Source organism: Chelonia mydas, chromosome 14, assembly GCF_015237465.2.
Source record: "Chelonia mydas isolate rCheMyd1 chromosome 14, rCheMyd1.pri.v2, whole genome shotgun sequence".
NCBI classification, from domain to species: Eukaryota; Metazoa; Chordata; order Testudines; family Cheloniidae; genus Chelonia; species Chelonia mydas.
Window position 1 is genome coordinate 42,384,730 of NC_051254.2, and position 16,643 is coordinate 42,401,372.

The 16,643-nt window shown below is 66.8% G+C and overlaps 1 protein-coding gene across 2 annotated transcripts; it reads left to right on the forward strand.

Annotated features, from left to right (window-relative positions):
- The first annotated feature begins 916 nt into the window (after window positions 1-916).
- On the forward strand, window positions 917-16,494 carry VARS1 (valyl-tRNA synthetase 1). 2 transcript variants are annotated; one of them, XM_037913948.2, is made up of 31 exons: window positions 917-1,062; window positions 2,051-2,439; window positions 2,794-2,937; window positions 3,596-3,746; window positions 4,157-4,320; window positions 4,720-4,804; window positions 5,510-5,610; window positions 5,986-6,113; window positions 6,428-6,592; window positions 6,729-6,810; window positions 7,621-7,740; window positions 7,839-7,947; window positions 8,224-8,312; window positions 8,432-8,522; window positions 8,919-9,043; window positions 9,393-9,496; window positions 10,285-10,443; window positions 10,819-10,909; window positions 11,245-11,350; window positions 11,497-11,567; window positions 11,848-11,973; window positions 12,083-12,187; window positions 12,480-12,548; window positions 12,659-12,737; window positions 13,336-13,463; window positions 13,612-13,767; window positions 14,158-14,364; window positions 14,754-14,865; window positions 14,983-15,158; window positions 15,853-16,002; window positions 16,276-16,494. In XM_037913948.2, the coding sequence occupies exons 2-31, from the start codon at window positions 2,080-2,082 to the stop codon at window positions 16,342-16,344; spliced, it is 3,822 nt and encodes a 1,273-aa protein (XP_037769876.1). In that variant the 5' UTR covers window positions 917-1,062; window positions 2,051-2,079; the 3' UTR covers window positions 16,345-16,494. The 2 variants fall into 2 exon arrangements, with proteins under 2 accessions (XP_037769876.1, XP_043384861.1); XM_043528926.1 differs by lacking the exons at window positions 917-1,062; window positions 2,051-2,439; window positions 2,794-2,937; window positions 3,596-3,746; window positions 4,157-4,320 and having other exon boundaries at window positions 4,722-4,803; window positions 5,508-5,610.
- The last annotated feature ends 149 nt before the right edge of the window (window positions 16,495-16,643 follow it).

Genomic DNA, 16,643 nt, shown 5'->3' on the forward strand with positions numbered 1-16,643 from the left:
AAATTACTTAGTCTCTAAGGTGCCCCAAGTCCTCCTGTTCTTTTTGTGAATACAGACTAACATTCCTGCTACTCTGAAACTCAATACAGAAACTTTTTTGACACCTCTGAGTCCCCGGCCCTTTGTCTGTGGGAGGGACTCAGGACTCCTGGGCTCTCTCCCTGGCTCTGGGGGGGAGAAGGGGGGGAAGTGGGGCCTAGTGGTTAGAGCAGGGGGGAGCTGGGACTCCTGGGTTCTATTCCTAGCTCTATGAAATTTCCTTGTCCAAAAGGGACCCCCAGGGAATGATCTGAAAGCCATGAAGTAACTGCTCCCAAGTGGGGGGGGGGAGGAACTGAGCGTCTCCACCAAGGCGGATCCAAGCTGTGCGGGGAATAATAGAATAACAAAACGGGGGGGGGGGGGTGAGCCCTGAAACCCAGCCCCCACCCCGAGCAGCTTGTGTGTGTGTGGGGGGACGGACAAATATCTTATCAGGGGTTTGTACTCCCCCCTCCCCTATGCTTCTAGCCAAGGATGGGGTGGGGTCATGAACCCAGGTGTCCAAGCTGGGCTGGCTCTCCTGCCCCAGCCCCCATTTCTCCTCCCCTACCACACTGGTCACCCCCACTCCCTTCCCTAGAGTACCCCGCACCCCCAGTAGTCACGGTACAGAGCTGCAGTGACTCACTCCCGCCCCCAGGGGGTGCACCCCAGAGCCTTCCCTCTCTATGGCCTTTTCCTGCTCTAGGGCGCGTGACTCAGCCGCTCTCTCCACCGGTCCTTAGCGCTCTATGGCTCTCCAAGTGCCGGTCGTGTGGGTGAGGACCCCGGCTGGGGCTGCCTCGGGAGGGGCCTGACCAGAAATAGCCCGCCCCACGGCCGAGCTAGGGCGGAGCGGGGCGCGGGGCGTCCCCGGGGTCTGGGGGTGACCCGGGCAGCGCGGGCCGGGAGGCGGGGAGCAGCTGACGCGGAGGTCGCTGGGATCAGGCGGCGCCGCGGGCAGCCCGGGGCGGGTCCTGCAGCCGGGGAGCAGCCAGAGGCGGAGACACGTGGGGCCGGGAGCAGCTGCCGGGAGCGCAGGTACCGGGGGGGGGCTGGTGCCTCCTGCCCCCCCCCGCCCCCCCAACAACCCCCCACTCTCCTCCTGCCCCCCAGCCTCCCACCTCCCCTTCCTAGCCCCTCCCCTGCCCCACAGCCCCTCCGTCATCCCTGCCCCATAGAACCCCGCCCCCTGCCCCATAGACCCTCCCAGCCCCCCACCTCCCCGTCCTAATCCCCCCAACCACCGCCAGCCCCCCACACTACCCCTCCCCTGCCCCCCAGCCCTGACACCCCCTGCCCCATGGAGCCTCCCAGCCCCCCACCTCCCCGGCCTAATCCCCCCAACCACCGCCAGCCCCCCACACTACCCCTCCCCTGCCCCCCAGCCCTGACACCCCCTGCCCCATCGAGCCTCCCAGCCCCCCACCTCCCCGGCCTAGCCCCCCCCCGCCCCAACCACGCCCCTCCCCTACCCCACAGCCACTCTGTCATCACCCCCGCCCCACAGCACCCAGCCCTGACACTCCCCTGCCCCATAGACCCTCCCAGCCCCCCACCTCCCCGGCCTAACACCTCCTCCCTCCCCAGCCCCTCCTGCCCCCCCAAGATGAGCCTGACGGTACCGCTTCTCCCCATCCCCACCTCTCAATTGCATCCCCCCCCCCCCCCCATCTGCCCCCCTCTGAGCTGCCTGGGGTCCATCCTGCGGTGATGGGGCTGGGTACCTAGGGCCATTGGCTGGGGCTGCAGGGGGGGGTTGCTTGGATCGCCCCTCCCCCAGTGAAAGCTCCCTTGGCCCCGCCCCAGGGAGGCGGGTCTGGGCTCTGGGATTGCATCAGCCCCGTGGGTGTCAGAGCCCAGCAACCGGGGCAGGTGGGAGCCGGCGCCCCCTAGAGGGGACAGGCCCCCGTGCCCCATTCCCCGCCCCCCTGAGCCAGCCGGTCCCTGCTCTGGGGCCGGATGGGAGCCGGCGCCCCCTGCAGGGCAAAGGCCCCTTGTCTTATCAACTCTGTCTCTCCATCCCCAGGTCTGTCTTCGGGGTGCCCAGCCCTGGCCATGCCCACCCTGTATCTCTCCCCGCACCCGGACAATTTCCAGAACCACCGGGTGCTGATCGCAGCCCGCTATGCCCCGGCGCTGCCCGAGGTGGTGGAGCTGCCGGAGCAGGGGCTCCCCCTGCAGCCCCCTGCCTCCTGCCCCCTGCCCAAGCTGCCGGCTTTGGAGAGCCGGCTGGGGGTCTGGGTCTCGGGCCCGGCCGCGGTGGCTCATCTCCTGTCCCCGGAGCGGCTGAGGGGGCAGGGGCCAGCGGGGGGCGCTCTGGTGCAGCAGTGGGTGAGCTATGCTGAAGGGGAGATTGCCCCTGCCGCATGCACAGCCGCCTTCTCCGCCCTGGGTCTGGCGGAGCAGAGCAAGCAGGTGAGACCGCCCGGACTCCTGGGTTCTCAGGGAGGGGAGTGGGGTCTAGTGGTTAGAGCAGGGGTAGAAACAAGGACACTCGGGTTCCTAGGGAGGGGAGTGGGGTCTAGTTGTTTGAGTGGAAGGGCAGGAGTAGGAGCCAGAACTCTTGGGTTCTCCCTCCACTTCTAGAAGAGGAGTGGGGGGGAAGGGGAGAGGGTTAGAGTGGGGGTGGGTCCTAGGACTCCTGGGTTCCCAGGGCAGGGAGTGGGGTCTAGTGGTTAGAACAGCGGGTTGTGGGGTGGGGTAGGAGCCTGGACTCCTGGGTCCCTTGTGTGTTGCATTACCCTGGCGGGTCTCTCTCTGCCTTCCCAGGTGGTGGAGCGGGCGGTGGCCGAGCTGCGCCGGGCGCTGGCTGTGCTGGACGGGCACCTGAAACTGCGCACATACCTGGTGGATGAGGCCGTGACGCTGGCAGACGTGACTGTGGCCTGTGCCCTGTTGCTGCCTTACAAATATGTGGGTGCCCCAGCTCCCCTCTGGCCCCGCCCCCCACGACCCACTCTCCCAGCTGCAGGGTGTGGAGGGTGCGTCAGGGGAAGGGTGGGAAATGGGGTGGGGGGGACTGAGAAGGCAAGATACCCCCACCCTCTCCCCCACACACTGGGGAGTAGGGATTGGGTGGGGCGGCCATTAGGACATCGTGGGGGTGGGGGACTGGAAGGTCAGTTTTGGTTGGGAACCCGTATTGTTTCCACCCCGCCACCCCCCTGACCTTTATGGCCAATAATAGTGTCTCCCTTCTCCAATTTCAATAATGGTGTCTTCTTCCCCCCTCAATTCCAGTGATGGTATTGCCCGATATTCCCTTTCCCCCTTAAATTCTGGTAATGGTATCTCTCTCCTCCCCCCGCCATTCCAGTAATGGTATTGCCTGATGTGGTCTGCCTCCTCCAATTCCAATAATGGTATTTCCTGGTATTGTCACCCCCCCACTCCAATAATGGTATCTTCCCCCTCCCCCATTCTGATAAGGATTTCTTCTCATTCCTCCACTCTGGAATAATATTGGTATCTCTTAATTTCCCTTCTCACCCCTGTTTCAATAGTGGTATCTCCCTTGCCCCCCATACTGATAATGGTTCCCCCCCCCCAATCTTTCATGGTCTTTTCCCAGGTGCTGGACCCCCCCAGCCGGGCTCCTTACCCCAACGTCCTGCGCTGGTTCCTGACTTGCATCAACCAGCCCCAGTTTCAGGCCGTGCTGGGGCCGGTGAAGCTGTGCGAGCAGGCGCGCGGGGGTGACACCCCCAGACCGAAGACCCAGGGTAAGTGACCCCCCAACACCTGCCCAGAGCACCCCCTTCCAAGCCTCCTCCTCCTGCAATGCCCCTGCTGCGTTGGCTTCACTGTAGCCTGCGGAACTCCCTGCTACTGGATATTACAGAGGGGATACTGGGCTGGATTGACCCAGGGCTCAGATTCATGGTGGCGGGGGTGGGATGCAGGCCTGGATGGGCCTATGGGTCTGATTGGGGGGCAGGACTGGGGTGGATGAACCCATTAATCTGATCTGGGGGCTGGGCCCACTGGTGTGATCTGGGTGGCCAGGGATAGGGGAGAATGGGGGGGATACCTTGCTGGCTTGGCCCATGGGTCAGATTCATGGTGGCAGGCATAAAATACTGTGCTATATGGGCTCATGGGTCCAATCCGGCCTGATTTTCCCCCCCACCAGAGCATGTGGGGCCTGCAGAGAAGGGACCAGCAGTGGGGTCAGCCCCTGGCCCTGGGGAGGCCCCGGTCAAGAGCGCCTCTCAGCTGAAGAAAGAGGCGAAGAAGAAAGAGAAGCTGGAGAAATTCCAGCAGAAGAAGGAGAAAAGCCAACAGCAGCAGGGGGAGGTGAGAGAAACGCGGCCAGCTCTGGGGAATGCTGCCTGGGGATGGCCCGCCGCTTACTGAGATGCAGCCAGCTCTGGGGCGGGGCGGCTGGGGAGCAGCCGCGTGGAACACCGCACGAGAGTTTGGGAGGGGGCAGGGGACCGTGTAGCCGTTTTGAAATCACAGGCTAGGTTTTAGCGAGGACACAGTCGAGTCAGCCGAGGTGGGGCCTGGCCAGGACGCCGGGGTTCCCACCCCAACTCTTCGGGGGAGAAGTCAAAGGGTGATGAGCATGCTGGCGCCCCCTGCTGCCCCCCACCTTGCTCCCTGCAGCACACGCCTCCGGTGGCGAAGGGCAGTGTGACGCATCCTTTCTCTTTTCTTTTCTCCTTTCCCCACAATCCTTCCCGCGGGAGCCAGAAAAAGGTAAAAGCCGAGAAGAAGGAGAAGAAAGACCCCGGGGTTCTGACCTACGACGCCCCCACACGCCCAGGGGAGAAAAAAGGTACTGGGGAGCGGGGGGAAGGCATTCCAGCTGTGATTCGGGGGGAGGAGGGGGCTGCTCAGCACCAGGGCCCCCCACGGCAAAGGGGAGGTTGGTGCCGGTCTCAGCCAGTGGGGTTGGGGGATGCTGCCAGGAGTGGGTTGTTGGGGGGATGGGTTTGGGGTTGACTGGTTGTTGGGGGGTTGGTTGGTTTGGGCCTGGCTGGGTTGTTGGATGGATCGTTGGGGGGATGGAGTGTGAGGGGTTGGTTGGTTCGGGGGGGGTGGGTTGTTGGGGGGATGGATTGTGGGGGGTGGGTTGGTTCGGGGGGTGGGTTGGTTCGGGGGGGATGGATTGTGGGGGGTGGGTTGGTTCGGGGGGTGGGCGGGTTGTTGGGGGGATGATTGGTGGGGGGTGGGTTGGTTCGGGGGGTGGGCGGGTTGTTGGGGGGATGGGTTGGGGGGCTGGTTAGTTTGGGGGTGGACAAACAGACAAACGGCCGGACTGACAGATTTGCTTTAGAAATCTGGGGAAGACTCCTGCCAAACTTTTCGGGCCCTGGATCCGGCTGACGACGAAGGCGGGCTGATGCCTGGCTGGTTAACGGGGACAGACGTGTGCCGTTCGTCCCCAATCGCTGCTCTGCCATGGGCCTCTCCCTCCCAGTGCGGGGGGTCAGGACACTGGGGGGGTCCCTGCTCAGGGCTCTCTCTCCTTCCCCTGCAGACGTGACCGGCCCCATGCCCGACGCCTACAGCCCGCAGTACGTGGAGGCGGCCTGGTACCCGTGGTGGGAAAGCCAGGGCTTCTTCAAACCCGAGTACGGGGTGAGTGGGCCCAGGCAGGGGGCCTGAGCCTGGAATCATGATAACAGGAATCGCCCCTGTGGGTGGGAGCAGTAGGGGGAATAAGACACATGGTGGGGTGGTTCTGGGTGGGGCAGCAGGGGGAGCGCTTTCACGAACACCAAGGGCAGGGCTGGTCCCCTCCAGCAGGGGGCGCTGACGCACCTACACCCACGTGTGGGGTTATTTCGGGTGCCGCAGAACCAGGACCAGCCTTGGCCTCCCGAGACTCAGCCCCGGGGTCTCCGGCCACCGGCCTCATGTGCTCGCGGAGACTCGCCCTTCGGGGGCGGTGTGAGGGTCCTGACACACGGTCTGGGCTCTCCTGACTCACCCCCTGCTTCCCCCGACCCCCAGCGGCAGCGCGTCTCGGAGCGGAACCCCAAAGGGCTCTTCATGATGTGCATCCCGCCCCCCAACGTCACCGGCTCGCTGCACCTGGGCCACGCGCTCACCAACGCCATCCAGGACGCCCTGACCCGCTGGTGAGACGCCCCCCAGCTCTGCCTGTGCCCCTCACTCCCAACCCGCTGCCCCCAGGCCCCCCCCATCTCTGCCGGTGCCCCTCACTCCCAACCCGCTGCCCCCAGGCCCCCCCCATCTCTGCCGGTGCCCCTCACTCCTGTCCCGCAGCCCCCCACCCCCCCCCCCATCTCTGCCGGTGCCCCTCACTCCCAAGCCGCGGCCCCCAGGCCCCCCCCCCCCCCAGCTCTGCCGGTGCCCCTCACTCCCGACCTGCAGCCCCCCCCGCCCCCCCCATCTCTGCCGGCGCCCCTCACCCCAGCTGTGGGTCCCGCAGGCACCGGATGCGCGGCGAGACGACGCTGTGGAACCCGGGCTGTGACCACGCCGGCATCGCCACGCAGGTGGTGGTGGAGAAGAAGCTGTGGCGGGAGCGGGGGCAGACGCGGCACGACCTGGGCCGGGAGGCGTTCGTCCGCGAGATCTGGAAATGGAAGAACGAGTGAGTGCCGGGATCGGGGCGTTCCCCCCCCCCCCAACAGCACAGCCCCCTGTCGCTGCCTGGGGGTGCCAGGGGAGAGCCCCCCGCAGCACAGCGCCCCCTAGCGCCGCCCTGACTCTCCTCCGTCTCCCCACAGGAAGGGCGACAGGATCTACCACCAGCTCAAGAAGCTCGGATCGTCCATGGACTGGGATAGAGCCTGCTTCACGATGGACCCGGTACGTCTGCCTGCCCCAGGGACTGGCAGGCTCAGGGGGGCCGGGAATGGGGCGCCGGGCCTGGCCCCTCTAGGGGGAACCGGCTCCCCTCCAGCCCCAGGGACTGGCTGGCTCAGGGGGGCTGGGAATGGGGAACGGGGCCTGGCCCCTCTAGGAGGAAACTGGCTCCCTGCCAGGCCCAGGGACTGGCTGGCTCAGGGGGGCCGGGAATGGGGCGCCAGGCCTGGCCCCTCTAGGGGGAACCGGCTCCCCTCCAGCCCCAGGGACTGGCTGGCTCAGGGGGGCTGGGAATGGGGCACGGGGCCTTCCCCTCTAGGGTGCGCCGGCTCCCCTCCGGCCCCAGGGCAGGGACTGGTTGGCTCAGGGGGGCGGGGAATGGGACACGGAGCCCTTCCCTTCTAGGGGGTGCTGGCTCCCATCCAGCCCCAGGGTGGGGACTGACTAGGTCAGGGGGGTGGGTAGTGGGACCCAGGAGATGTGTCCTATAGGGGGCGCTGGCTCCCCTCTGGCCCCGGAGTGGGTTCATGCAGCTCCTATCACCTCCCCCCGGCCTTTCCCCGTTCTGCCCTATGCAGTTTCGTGCCCCCCACCCCCAGTGCGGGGAACATCCCATGATCCCCATCCCCGGGAGGGGGGTCAGAGGTCACACTGGGTCAGCGTGGTCGGAGCCAGCCCCGTGGGAACTTGCTCTGCGCATGGGAGAATCTCCCTCCGCGGGTAGCCGTGCGGGGCACAGGACACGGGGATGCGTGGTCTGACGTCTCTCCGGCCGGGGGCAGGGATCTCACCTCTCCTCTTGCTCCTCCACAGAAATTGTCCTGTGCTGTCCAGGAAGCCTTCGTCCGGCTGCACGAGGAGGGGGTGATCTACCGCAGCAAACGCCTGGTCAACTGGTCCTGCACCCTGCACTCTGCCATCTCTGACATCGAGGTGGGGGGGGAGCTGGGCCTGGGGCTCTGAGCTGGGGCGGGGTCCAACTAGAGGGGCTTGCGGGAAGGTCGGTGACGTCTCGGCTTTGCCCCCCACAGGTGGATAAGAAGGAGCTGCCCGGTCGGACCCTCCTGCCCGTCCCCGGGTACAAGGACAAGGTGGAATTTGGGGTGCTGGTGTCATTCGCCTATAAGCTCGAGGACTCAGGTAGGGCCAGGGAAGGGGACCGGGGCAGGGAACAGGACATGGGGCCTTTCCCCTCTGTGGGGCGCCACCTCTGATCAGGCCCCAGGGCGGGGACTGGCTGGCTCAGGGGGGCAGGGAATGGGGCACGGGGCCTGACCCCTGTAGGGGCGCCGGCTCTGATCCGGGGCGGGGGCAGGGAATGGGGCACGGGGCCTGTCCCCTGTAGGGGCGCCGGTTCTGATCTGCAGGGGGGCTGGCTCGGGGGGGGGCTCTCACCGTCTGACTCTCTCCCCACAGACGAGGAGGTTGTCGTGGCGACGACCCGGGTGGAGACCATGCTGGGGGACACGGCGGTGGCGGTGCATCCGCAGGACCCCCGCTACCAGGTACCTGCCCTGGGTGGGCAGTGTGTGAGCCTGGGGAGGGAGGGGTTGCTGGGTGACCCCTGGGGCAGTCTGGTTTTGGGGTCCCCCTTGTGACCCCCCTCTTCTCCTCCCTGTTCCAGCATCTCCACGGGAAGCGCGTCCTGCACCCCTTCACCGGGCGGCGCATGCCCATCGTCTGCGACGACTTCGTGGACATGGGCTTCGGGACAGGTACGTAGGGGCGGGGCCTGGAGGAGAGGTGGGAATGTGGGAGGGGCTAGGGGCGGGGCCTAATAGGGGCGGGGCCTAATGAGTGGGGGAGCTGACAGAGAGGAGCCAATGGGCCCAGGGCCTAGTGAATGGGGGCGGGGCCTAGGGGGGTGTGATGTGAAACACAGAAGGGGCCCTGCCAAGGGAAGTGAAGGGGCGGCGGGGCCTAGATTCTGACAGGGGCTGTGGGGTGTGGAGTGAATATGGGGCTGGGGGCAGGTCCCAGGGTTGTGGGCGGGGCCTCAGGGAGGTCAGTGCCTGGGGAGTGGAGCGAGGCTGGGGGTGAAAGGGGAGGGGCCCCCGGGCTGCAGCTAATCGCCAGGCGTGTCTGTCGCCTGCCCCCCCTTCTCCCCCCAGGCGCGGTGAAGATCACCCCGGCCCACGACCACAACGACTACGAGGTGGGGCAGCGCCATGGCCTGGACTGCATCACCATCATCGACGACAGCGGCTCCCTCATCAATGTGCCCCCCCCCTTCCTGGTATGGGGGGGACCAGCGGGCTTGTGGGGGTGTGGATACTGAGTGGGATGGGCCCAGGGGTCGGACTGGTGGTGTCAGCAGCGGGGCATCAAACTTGGGCCAGGGGGGGCAGGGATTCCTAGGTCTGATCTAGGGCAGGAAATACCAGACTGGATGGGCCCCAGGGGTCTGATCCGTGGTGGCAGGGGTGGGATACCCAGATGGACGGGCCCCAGGGGTCTGATCTGTGGTGGCAGGGGTGGGATACCTGGCTGGACGGGCCCCAGGGGTCTGATCCGTGGTGGCAGGGTGGGATACCTGGCTGGACAGGCCCCAGGGGTCTGACCCTCCTTGCTCCCCCCTAATGCAGGGTATGAAGCGGTTCGAGGCCCGGGGGGCTGTGCTGGAGGCCCTGAAGCAGAAGGGGCTGTTCAAGGAAGTCAAGGACAACCCCATGGTGGTGCCAGTGTGCAGGTGAGGGGGGACTCTTTGATGGGGTGGAGGGATATCCTCATAGGAAGGCGGGAGTTAGAGTGGTACTTGCTGAGGGAGGTGGAGGGGTATCTGTGAAGGGGGGGGTGATTTGCCAGTGGGAGGGAAAGATGTGTGAAGAAGTGGGGGACTATTTTGAGGGGTGGAGGGATACGCGTGGGGTGGGCTGATGGCATAGGGAGACATGTTTGAGTGCAGAGGGGAATGGGGTGTGGCGGGATACACGGAGTCGGGGTGCAAGGGGAGGGTCTCTTGGGGCGGAGGGATATCTGCATCAGGAAGCATGTGGGGGGATGAGTATCTGAGGGCTGCTCTCGGTGGCGGAGGGATACGTTTGCAGAAGGGGGGGACGCCGAGGAGGGATATCTGGGAAGGGGAACTCTTTGTGAGGGGGTGGAGGGATATCGGCCTGTGGGCGGGGAGGGACTCTGAGGGGGTGGAGGGATATCGGTATGTGGGCAGGAAGGGGGGATTCTGGGAGGCGCGGAGGAATATTGGCGTGGGGGGGTGGAGGCATATCGGCCCGTGGGCCAGCAGGGGAACTCTTTGTGAGGGGGCGGAGGGATATCGGTGAGGGAGAGTCGGAGGGGGGTGGGTGCGGAGGGATATCGGGGCGGGGGTCACTTTTACAGGTGAAGGGTACCGGTGCGCTGTTAGGCCCCTGAGGGTGGGGGGCTCCTGAGGGATATGGGGGGCACCGGAAGGCTGCCCCACGAGGGGAGCGATGGGGCTGGCGGAAGGACACAGGGACTATCTGTCGCCCCCCCCAGCCGCTCGAAGGACGTGGTGGAGCCGCTGCTGAAGCCGCAGTGGTACGTGCGCTGCGAGGGGCTGGCCCGGGGGGCGGCCGACGCCGTGCGCCGCGGGGACCTGCGCATCCTGCCCCCCTTCCACTGCAAGACCTGGTTCCAGTGGATGGACAACATCAGGTGAGGCCCTGGGGGCGCTCCCTCCGCTGCAGCGGCGATAGCCGGGCCTTTATCCACCTCGAGAGCCGGGTCGAGTGGGTGGATGTCAGATGAACGCCCAGGACTAGGACACCCCCCCACCCCCCCGGCTTTTAGCTGCTTTCAGCCTGCTGAGCTCTAGGGAGCGCTCCCTCCTCTGCAGCAGCAGTAGTAGGGCTTTTATCCACCTATTTAGTACATCTTTCCGTGTTGGTGCAGCTGGAACCTGCCCCCCCCCAGGCAGGCTCTGCCTCCCTGGCTGTGGTACGGCAGCGGTAGTAGATCTGTTATCCGCCCTGCCCTGCCACGAAGAGGCAGTAATATCCCAGGTGACGTCTGAGGCGCTTTCTCCCCCAGGGACTGGTGCATCTCCCGGCAGCTGTGGTGGGGCCATCGCATCCCGGCCTACTTCATCACTGTCGACGACCCCTCGGTGCCCCCCGGAGAGGTGAGGGGGGCAGAAACCCCAGGAAATAGCTGTGGGGGGGGGGCGCGAATCTGTGTCAGAGCCCACCCCAAAGCCATGGATGTGGGGCAGTATTGAGGGGCAGCAGGAGGAAACAAACTGACACAAGGGAATTCGGCTTTGATTCACGTTACCCTGTGGAACTCACTGCAACAGCATTTTGTAACAGGGGAAACCGGGCTGGATAGAGCCCTGGGTCTGAGCTGGGAGGGGCAGGAAGCCAGGGTAGATGGACCCAGGGGTCTGAGCTGGGGAGGAGGGCGGGACGCTGGGGTCGACGGGCCTGTGTGTCTGACGTCTGGTAACCCCCCACCCAGGACACGGATGGCAGATACTGGGTGAGCGGGCGGAGCGAAGAGGAGGCCAAGGACAAAGCGGCCAAGGCCTTTGGGGTGACCCCGGACAAGATCTCACTGCGACAAGGTATGGCCAGGGGGGTCCTGGGGCTGCGGGTCGGGAGTGAGGGGCACCTGCTTTTAGAACAGCGCCCCCTACTGGTTGCCGGGCATGCACCGTCGGCTCCTGTACTGACGTCTGTCCGTCCATCTCTCCCTGTCACTCGTTCCCAGATGACGATGTCCTGGACACCTGGTTCTCCTCCGGCCTCTTCCCGTTCTCCATCTTCGGCTGGCCCAACGCTGTGAGTCTGAGATGCAGGGATGGGACCCAGGCGTCCGGGATGGCAGCGCAGGGCTCTCACCCCTTGGAGGGGCTGGGGGGTGGGAAATGGGACCCAGGAGTCCGGAACAGCAGCGCAGCGCACTCACCCCTGGTGGGACTGGAGACCGGGCTGGGGAATGGGACCCAGGCATCCAGGACAGCAGTGCATGGTGCTTACCCCTGGGGGGGCCAGGGACCGGGCTGGGGAATGGGACCCAGGCGTCCGGCTCTGTCCCGTCACCGTCTGCCTGTCCTGTCAGAGCGAAGACCTGCAGGTTTTCTACCCGGGGACCCTGTTGGAGACGGGCCACGACATCCTCTTCTTCTGGGTGGCGCGCATGGTCATGCTGGGGCTCAAGCTGACGGGCAAGCTGCCCTTCCGCGAGGTGAGAGTGGGGCATGGCGCCTCTTCCCCCGCCCCCGGCCAGCATGGTGCTCCCCCAGTCCCGCCCTGGGGCCTCGGGGCAACCCTGACCCTGCCCGGCTGTGTTTCAGGTTTACCTTCACGCTGTCGTCCGCGACGCTCACGGAAGGAAAATGAGCAAGTCATTAGGCAACGTCATCGACCCACTGGATGTGATCAGCGGGATCACGCTGGAGGTAACCGCTGACGGGGGACATCTGGCCCCCCCCCAACCTATCCTCCCAGATGTTACTGAACCCCTGCCCCTGCCATGTAGCCCGACAGCTGACTGGATCGGCAGGGGACTCCCCGCCTGTGCCTAAGGCGGGATTAGCCTGGAGGCGTCCATCAGTAGGTTTCAGAGTTAACGACCTGTGGCAATTCCTGGGGTGGCGCGTGGCTCTCTGGGCGATGGGCTCAGGCTCTTGGCAGCTGGGCCCATCTCCCCGGTCGGCGCCATCCCGAGCCGTGTCCGTTCTCCCCCTGCAGGGTTTGCACGCGCAGCTCCTGGAGAGCAACCTGGAGCCAGCCGAGGTGGAGCGAGCCAGGCAGGGCCAGGTGAGGAGCTTGGGGGGAAAGTGGCGACCCGTGGGGCCGAAGGTGGGGGACAGGGAGGGGGGATAACGGAGTTGGCTGGGAGTTGATCCCACTCTTTCCGCCTCCCCCAGAAAAGTGATTACCCTGCCGGGATCCCAGAGTGCGGCACGGACGCCCTGCGCTTCGCCCTCTGCGCGTACACCTCCCAGGGTGAGTTCCCGGCTTCCCCCGCGAGCCCTGCCACAGGGCAGGGGTGGGACCCCTTGGCTGGGCCAGCCCCACTGCTCCCAGCCCCCACAGCTCCCTGGCCCCTCAGCTGATCTGGGCTGGGTTTGCCCCCAGCCAGCCCCTTCTGCGCCGCTCCGGGACCCCTTGGCACCCCTGGGGGAGCTGTGCAACGTACATGGGGAAACTGAGGCACACCCAGTTCCCATAAAAACACGACAGAAAATTCCCTCTTGGTCTCTGGCTCCGTCTCCCTGTCTGTGGGCACCGGTATCTCCACAGCGCCACCCTGCCCCCAGCCGCCTGCCCCCTTCGTTCTCTGGCTCGGGGCCGGGCTCTGCCCCATGCTGACGGCTGGGGGCCGGCTAGCGAGGTTCCCATTGCCATAGGTCGGTTTCAGCTCGCCCTTTTAGCACCCTATTTGCACCACCCCAGAGATGTACGCTCTGCCCTGACCTGCCCTCTTAACTCTTCCCATGCTGAGCCCTAGGGAAACTGAGGCACACATCAGCCTCATGAAAACACGACCCAAATTCCCACTTTGTCCCTGTCTCCCCCCCGCCCCGTTTGCCTCCCCTGCCAGGCCGCGACATCAACCTGGACGTGAACCGCATCCTGGGCTACCGGCACTTCTGTAACAAGCTCTGGAACGCCACCAAATTCGCCGTCCGCGCCCTGGGGCCCGGGTTCCAGCCCCTGCCGGGACCGGAGGTGAGAGGGGCCTGTTGCCCCCTGCTGAGCCCCCCCGCCCTGCTCCCTGCTGCCCTGGGGCAATGGGGCCAGCCCTGTCTGCTGGGGAGAGCCCCCCGCTGGCGCCGTCCTTCCCGCTCACGGGCGTGTCTCTCCTCCCCGGCTCTAGCCCGGCGGCGCCGAGAGCCTGATCGACCGCTGGATCCTGAGCCGGCTCAGCCTGGCCGTGGAGCTGAGCGACGCCGGGTTCCGGGCCTACGACTTCCCGGCCGTCACCACGGCCGTCTACAATTTCTGGCTCTACGAGCTCTGCGACGTCTACCTGGTAAGGGGGGGCCTTCGCGGGGGGCTGGTCCCCGGGTGCAGGGCTGGCGGGGGGAGTGGGGCGGGGGAGATGGGACATGGGGCTTCCCCTACCCCGGATGCTGGCTCCTGGCTGGCTAGGGCGGGGCGGGGAGATGGGACACAGGGTTCCCCCCCAGCTATGGCAGCTCGTGGCTGGCTGCGGGGGGCGGGGGAGATGGGACTCGGGGCTTCCCCCCCAGGGACGCCGGCTCGTGGCTGGCTGTGGGGGGCGGGGGAGCTGGGGCATGGGGCTTCCCCCTCCCAGGGAGGCCGGCTGTCCGCCCCAGGGCAGGGAATAGGGTGGCTCTGGGAGATGGGGCCTGTCCCCCCCCCGAGGGACACCGGCGCTGACCTGCCCCCTCCCCCCCAGGAGTGCCTGAAGCCCGTGTTTGCCGAGGGGGACGCGGCTGCGGTGACGGCCGCCCGCTGCACCCTCTACACCTGCCTGGACGCCGGCCTGCGGCTCCTCTCCCCCTTCATGCCCTTCGTCAGCGAGGAGCTTTTCCAGCGCCTGCCCCGCCGCGGCCCCCACGCCCCCCCCAGCATCTGCGTCACCCCCTACCCCAGCACCGAGCAGGTAACCGGCGGGGTGGGAGTGAGGGGCACCCACAGGGCTGGGGGGGTGGGGGGAGGAGCTCAGGGGCTGCGGGTCGGGAGTGAGGGGCACCCGCAGGGCTGTGGGGGGACCCAGGGGTTGCGGGTCAGGAGTGAGGGGCACCCGCAGGGCTGTGGGGGGGGGGGGGAGGAGCCCAGGGGTTGCAGGTCGGGAGTGAGGGGCACTGGCAGAGCTGCGGGGGGGACCCAGGGGCTGCGGGTCGGGAGTGAGGGGCACTGGCAGAGCTGGGGGGGGGACCCAGGGGCTGCGGGTCGGGAGTGAGGGGCACCGGCAGAGCTGGGGGGGGGGAGGACCCAGGGGCTGCGGGTCGGGAGTGAGGGGCACCCTTAACCCTTTCCTCTCCGCTGCAGTTCTGCTGGCGGGACTGGGGGCTGGAGGGCACGGTGGAGTTCTCGCTGGGCATCGTCCGCGCCGTGCGCTCCCTGCGGGCCGACTACAACCTCACCCGGACCAGAGCCGACTGTGGGTATCCGCTGGTGGGGGGGGGAGAGACTCCCCCCCCAACCCCTGACCTCTGACCCCCCCCCCTCCCCAGCACCTCCTGACCTCTCTCCCGACGCCCCCCCTCCCCCTCTCCAGGTTTCCTGCAGTGCCCGGACTCGGGCGCGGCCGATGCCGCCAGCCGCTGCTCCCCCTACATCCGCAGCCTCTCCTCCTCCGGCCGGGTGCGGGTGCTGGGCCCGGGCGAGGCGCCCCCTGCTGGCTGCGCCGTGGCCGTCGCCTCCGACAAGTGCACCGTCCACCTGCTGCTCACGGTGAGGGGCTGGGGCGTGGGACCCAGGCGTCCGGGCCGGCAGCACAGGGCTCTCGACCCAAGGGGCTGGAGACTGGGATGGGGATTGGACCCAGGTGTCCGGGGAGGCCCTGCGGGGGGCTCTCCCCTAGACGACCAGACCAGTGAATGGAGTCCTGGAGTCCGGGTGGCCCTGTGCGGGACTTCCCAGAGGACCGGAGCCAGCGAGCGGGACCCAGGCGTCCAGGTGGTCCTGTGGGGGACTCTCCCCTAGACGACCAGACCAGTGAGTGGGACCCAGGCATCCGGGTGGCCCTGCAGGGGGCTCTCCCCTAGACGACCAGAGCCGTGAACGGGACCCAGGTGTCCGGGGTGGCCCTGCGGGGGGCTCTCCCCTAGACAACCAGACCAGTGAATGGGACCCTGGTGTCTGGGTGGCCCTGTGGGGGATTCCCCAGAGGACCGAAGCCAGCAAGCGGGACCCAGGCGTCCAGGTCCTCCTGTGGGGGACTCTCCCCTAGATGACCAGACCAGTGAGTGGGACCCAGGCATCCGGGTGGCCCTGCAGGGGGCTCTCCCCTAAACGACCAGAGCAGTGAGCGGGACCCAGGCGTCTGGGTGGCCCTGCGGGGGGGGGCTCTCCCCAGAGGACCGGAGCCAGTGAGCGGGACCCCGGCATCCGGGCAGCTGACGGGCAGGGCGCCGTGCCCCCCCAGGGTCTGATCGACGCGGAGAAGGAGATCTCCAAGCTGGCCGGGAAGCAGGGCGAGCTGCAGAAGCAGATCGAGCGGCTGTGGGAGAGGATGGAAACCCCCGATTACGGCACCAAGGTGCCCCCCAAGGTTCAGGAGGCCGACGCTGCCAAGGTACCCGGCTGCCCCCCTGCTGGGGACTCCCACCCCCATGCTTCAGGGCCAGGCCCCCCTGCTGGGGTCAGGAAGGGACATTCCATCTTGGGGTGCTAGGAGGCGCTGTGAGCGTGGGGGGCTGTGCCGGGGGGGGGCAAGGCTGGGAAGGGGGAGGCAGAGGTGCTGTGATGTGGGGGGCCAGGCAGAGGTTGCTGGGGGGGGCACTGTGCTGCGGGGGGGCCCGGCCCCACCCCACCCCACCCCTCACGCCCGGCCACGTGTCCCTTGCAGCTGCAGCAGAGCCGGACCGAGCTGCAGAAGGTGATGGAGGCGGTGGAGACTTTCCAGAGGATGATCTGAGACGGACGGACCCCGCGGCTCCTCCCCACCTGCTGGGGGGCTGCCCGACGGCTGGCTCAACCCCCCCCCCCCCCTCTGATTTTTTCCATCCCATTCCCCGCCGAATCTATTATTTTTGGAGATATTAAACTATTTTGCTGATTTAGAAAAGCTCGGGTCTTTCTTGGGGTGTTTGGGGGGCGGGGGCTGCGCCTTGCGGGGCGCCGGGGCGGGACGCTGGGCACCCAGAGATGTGGGGCGGGCTGGCAGCCGGAGCTGAGTGCGGGACTTTCCCCAGGGGGGCGCTCCCTCCGCCACTA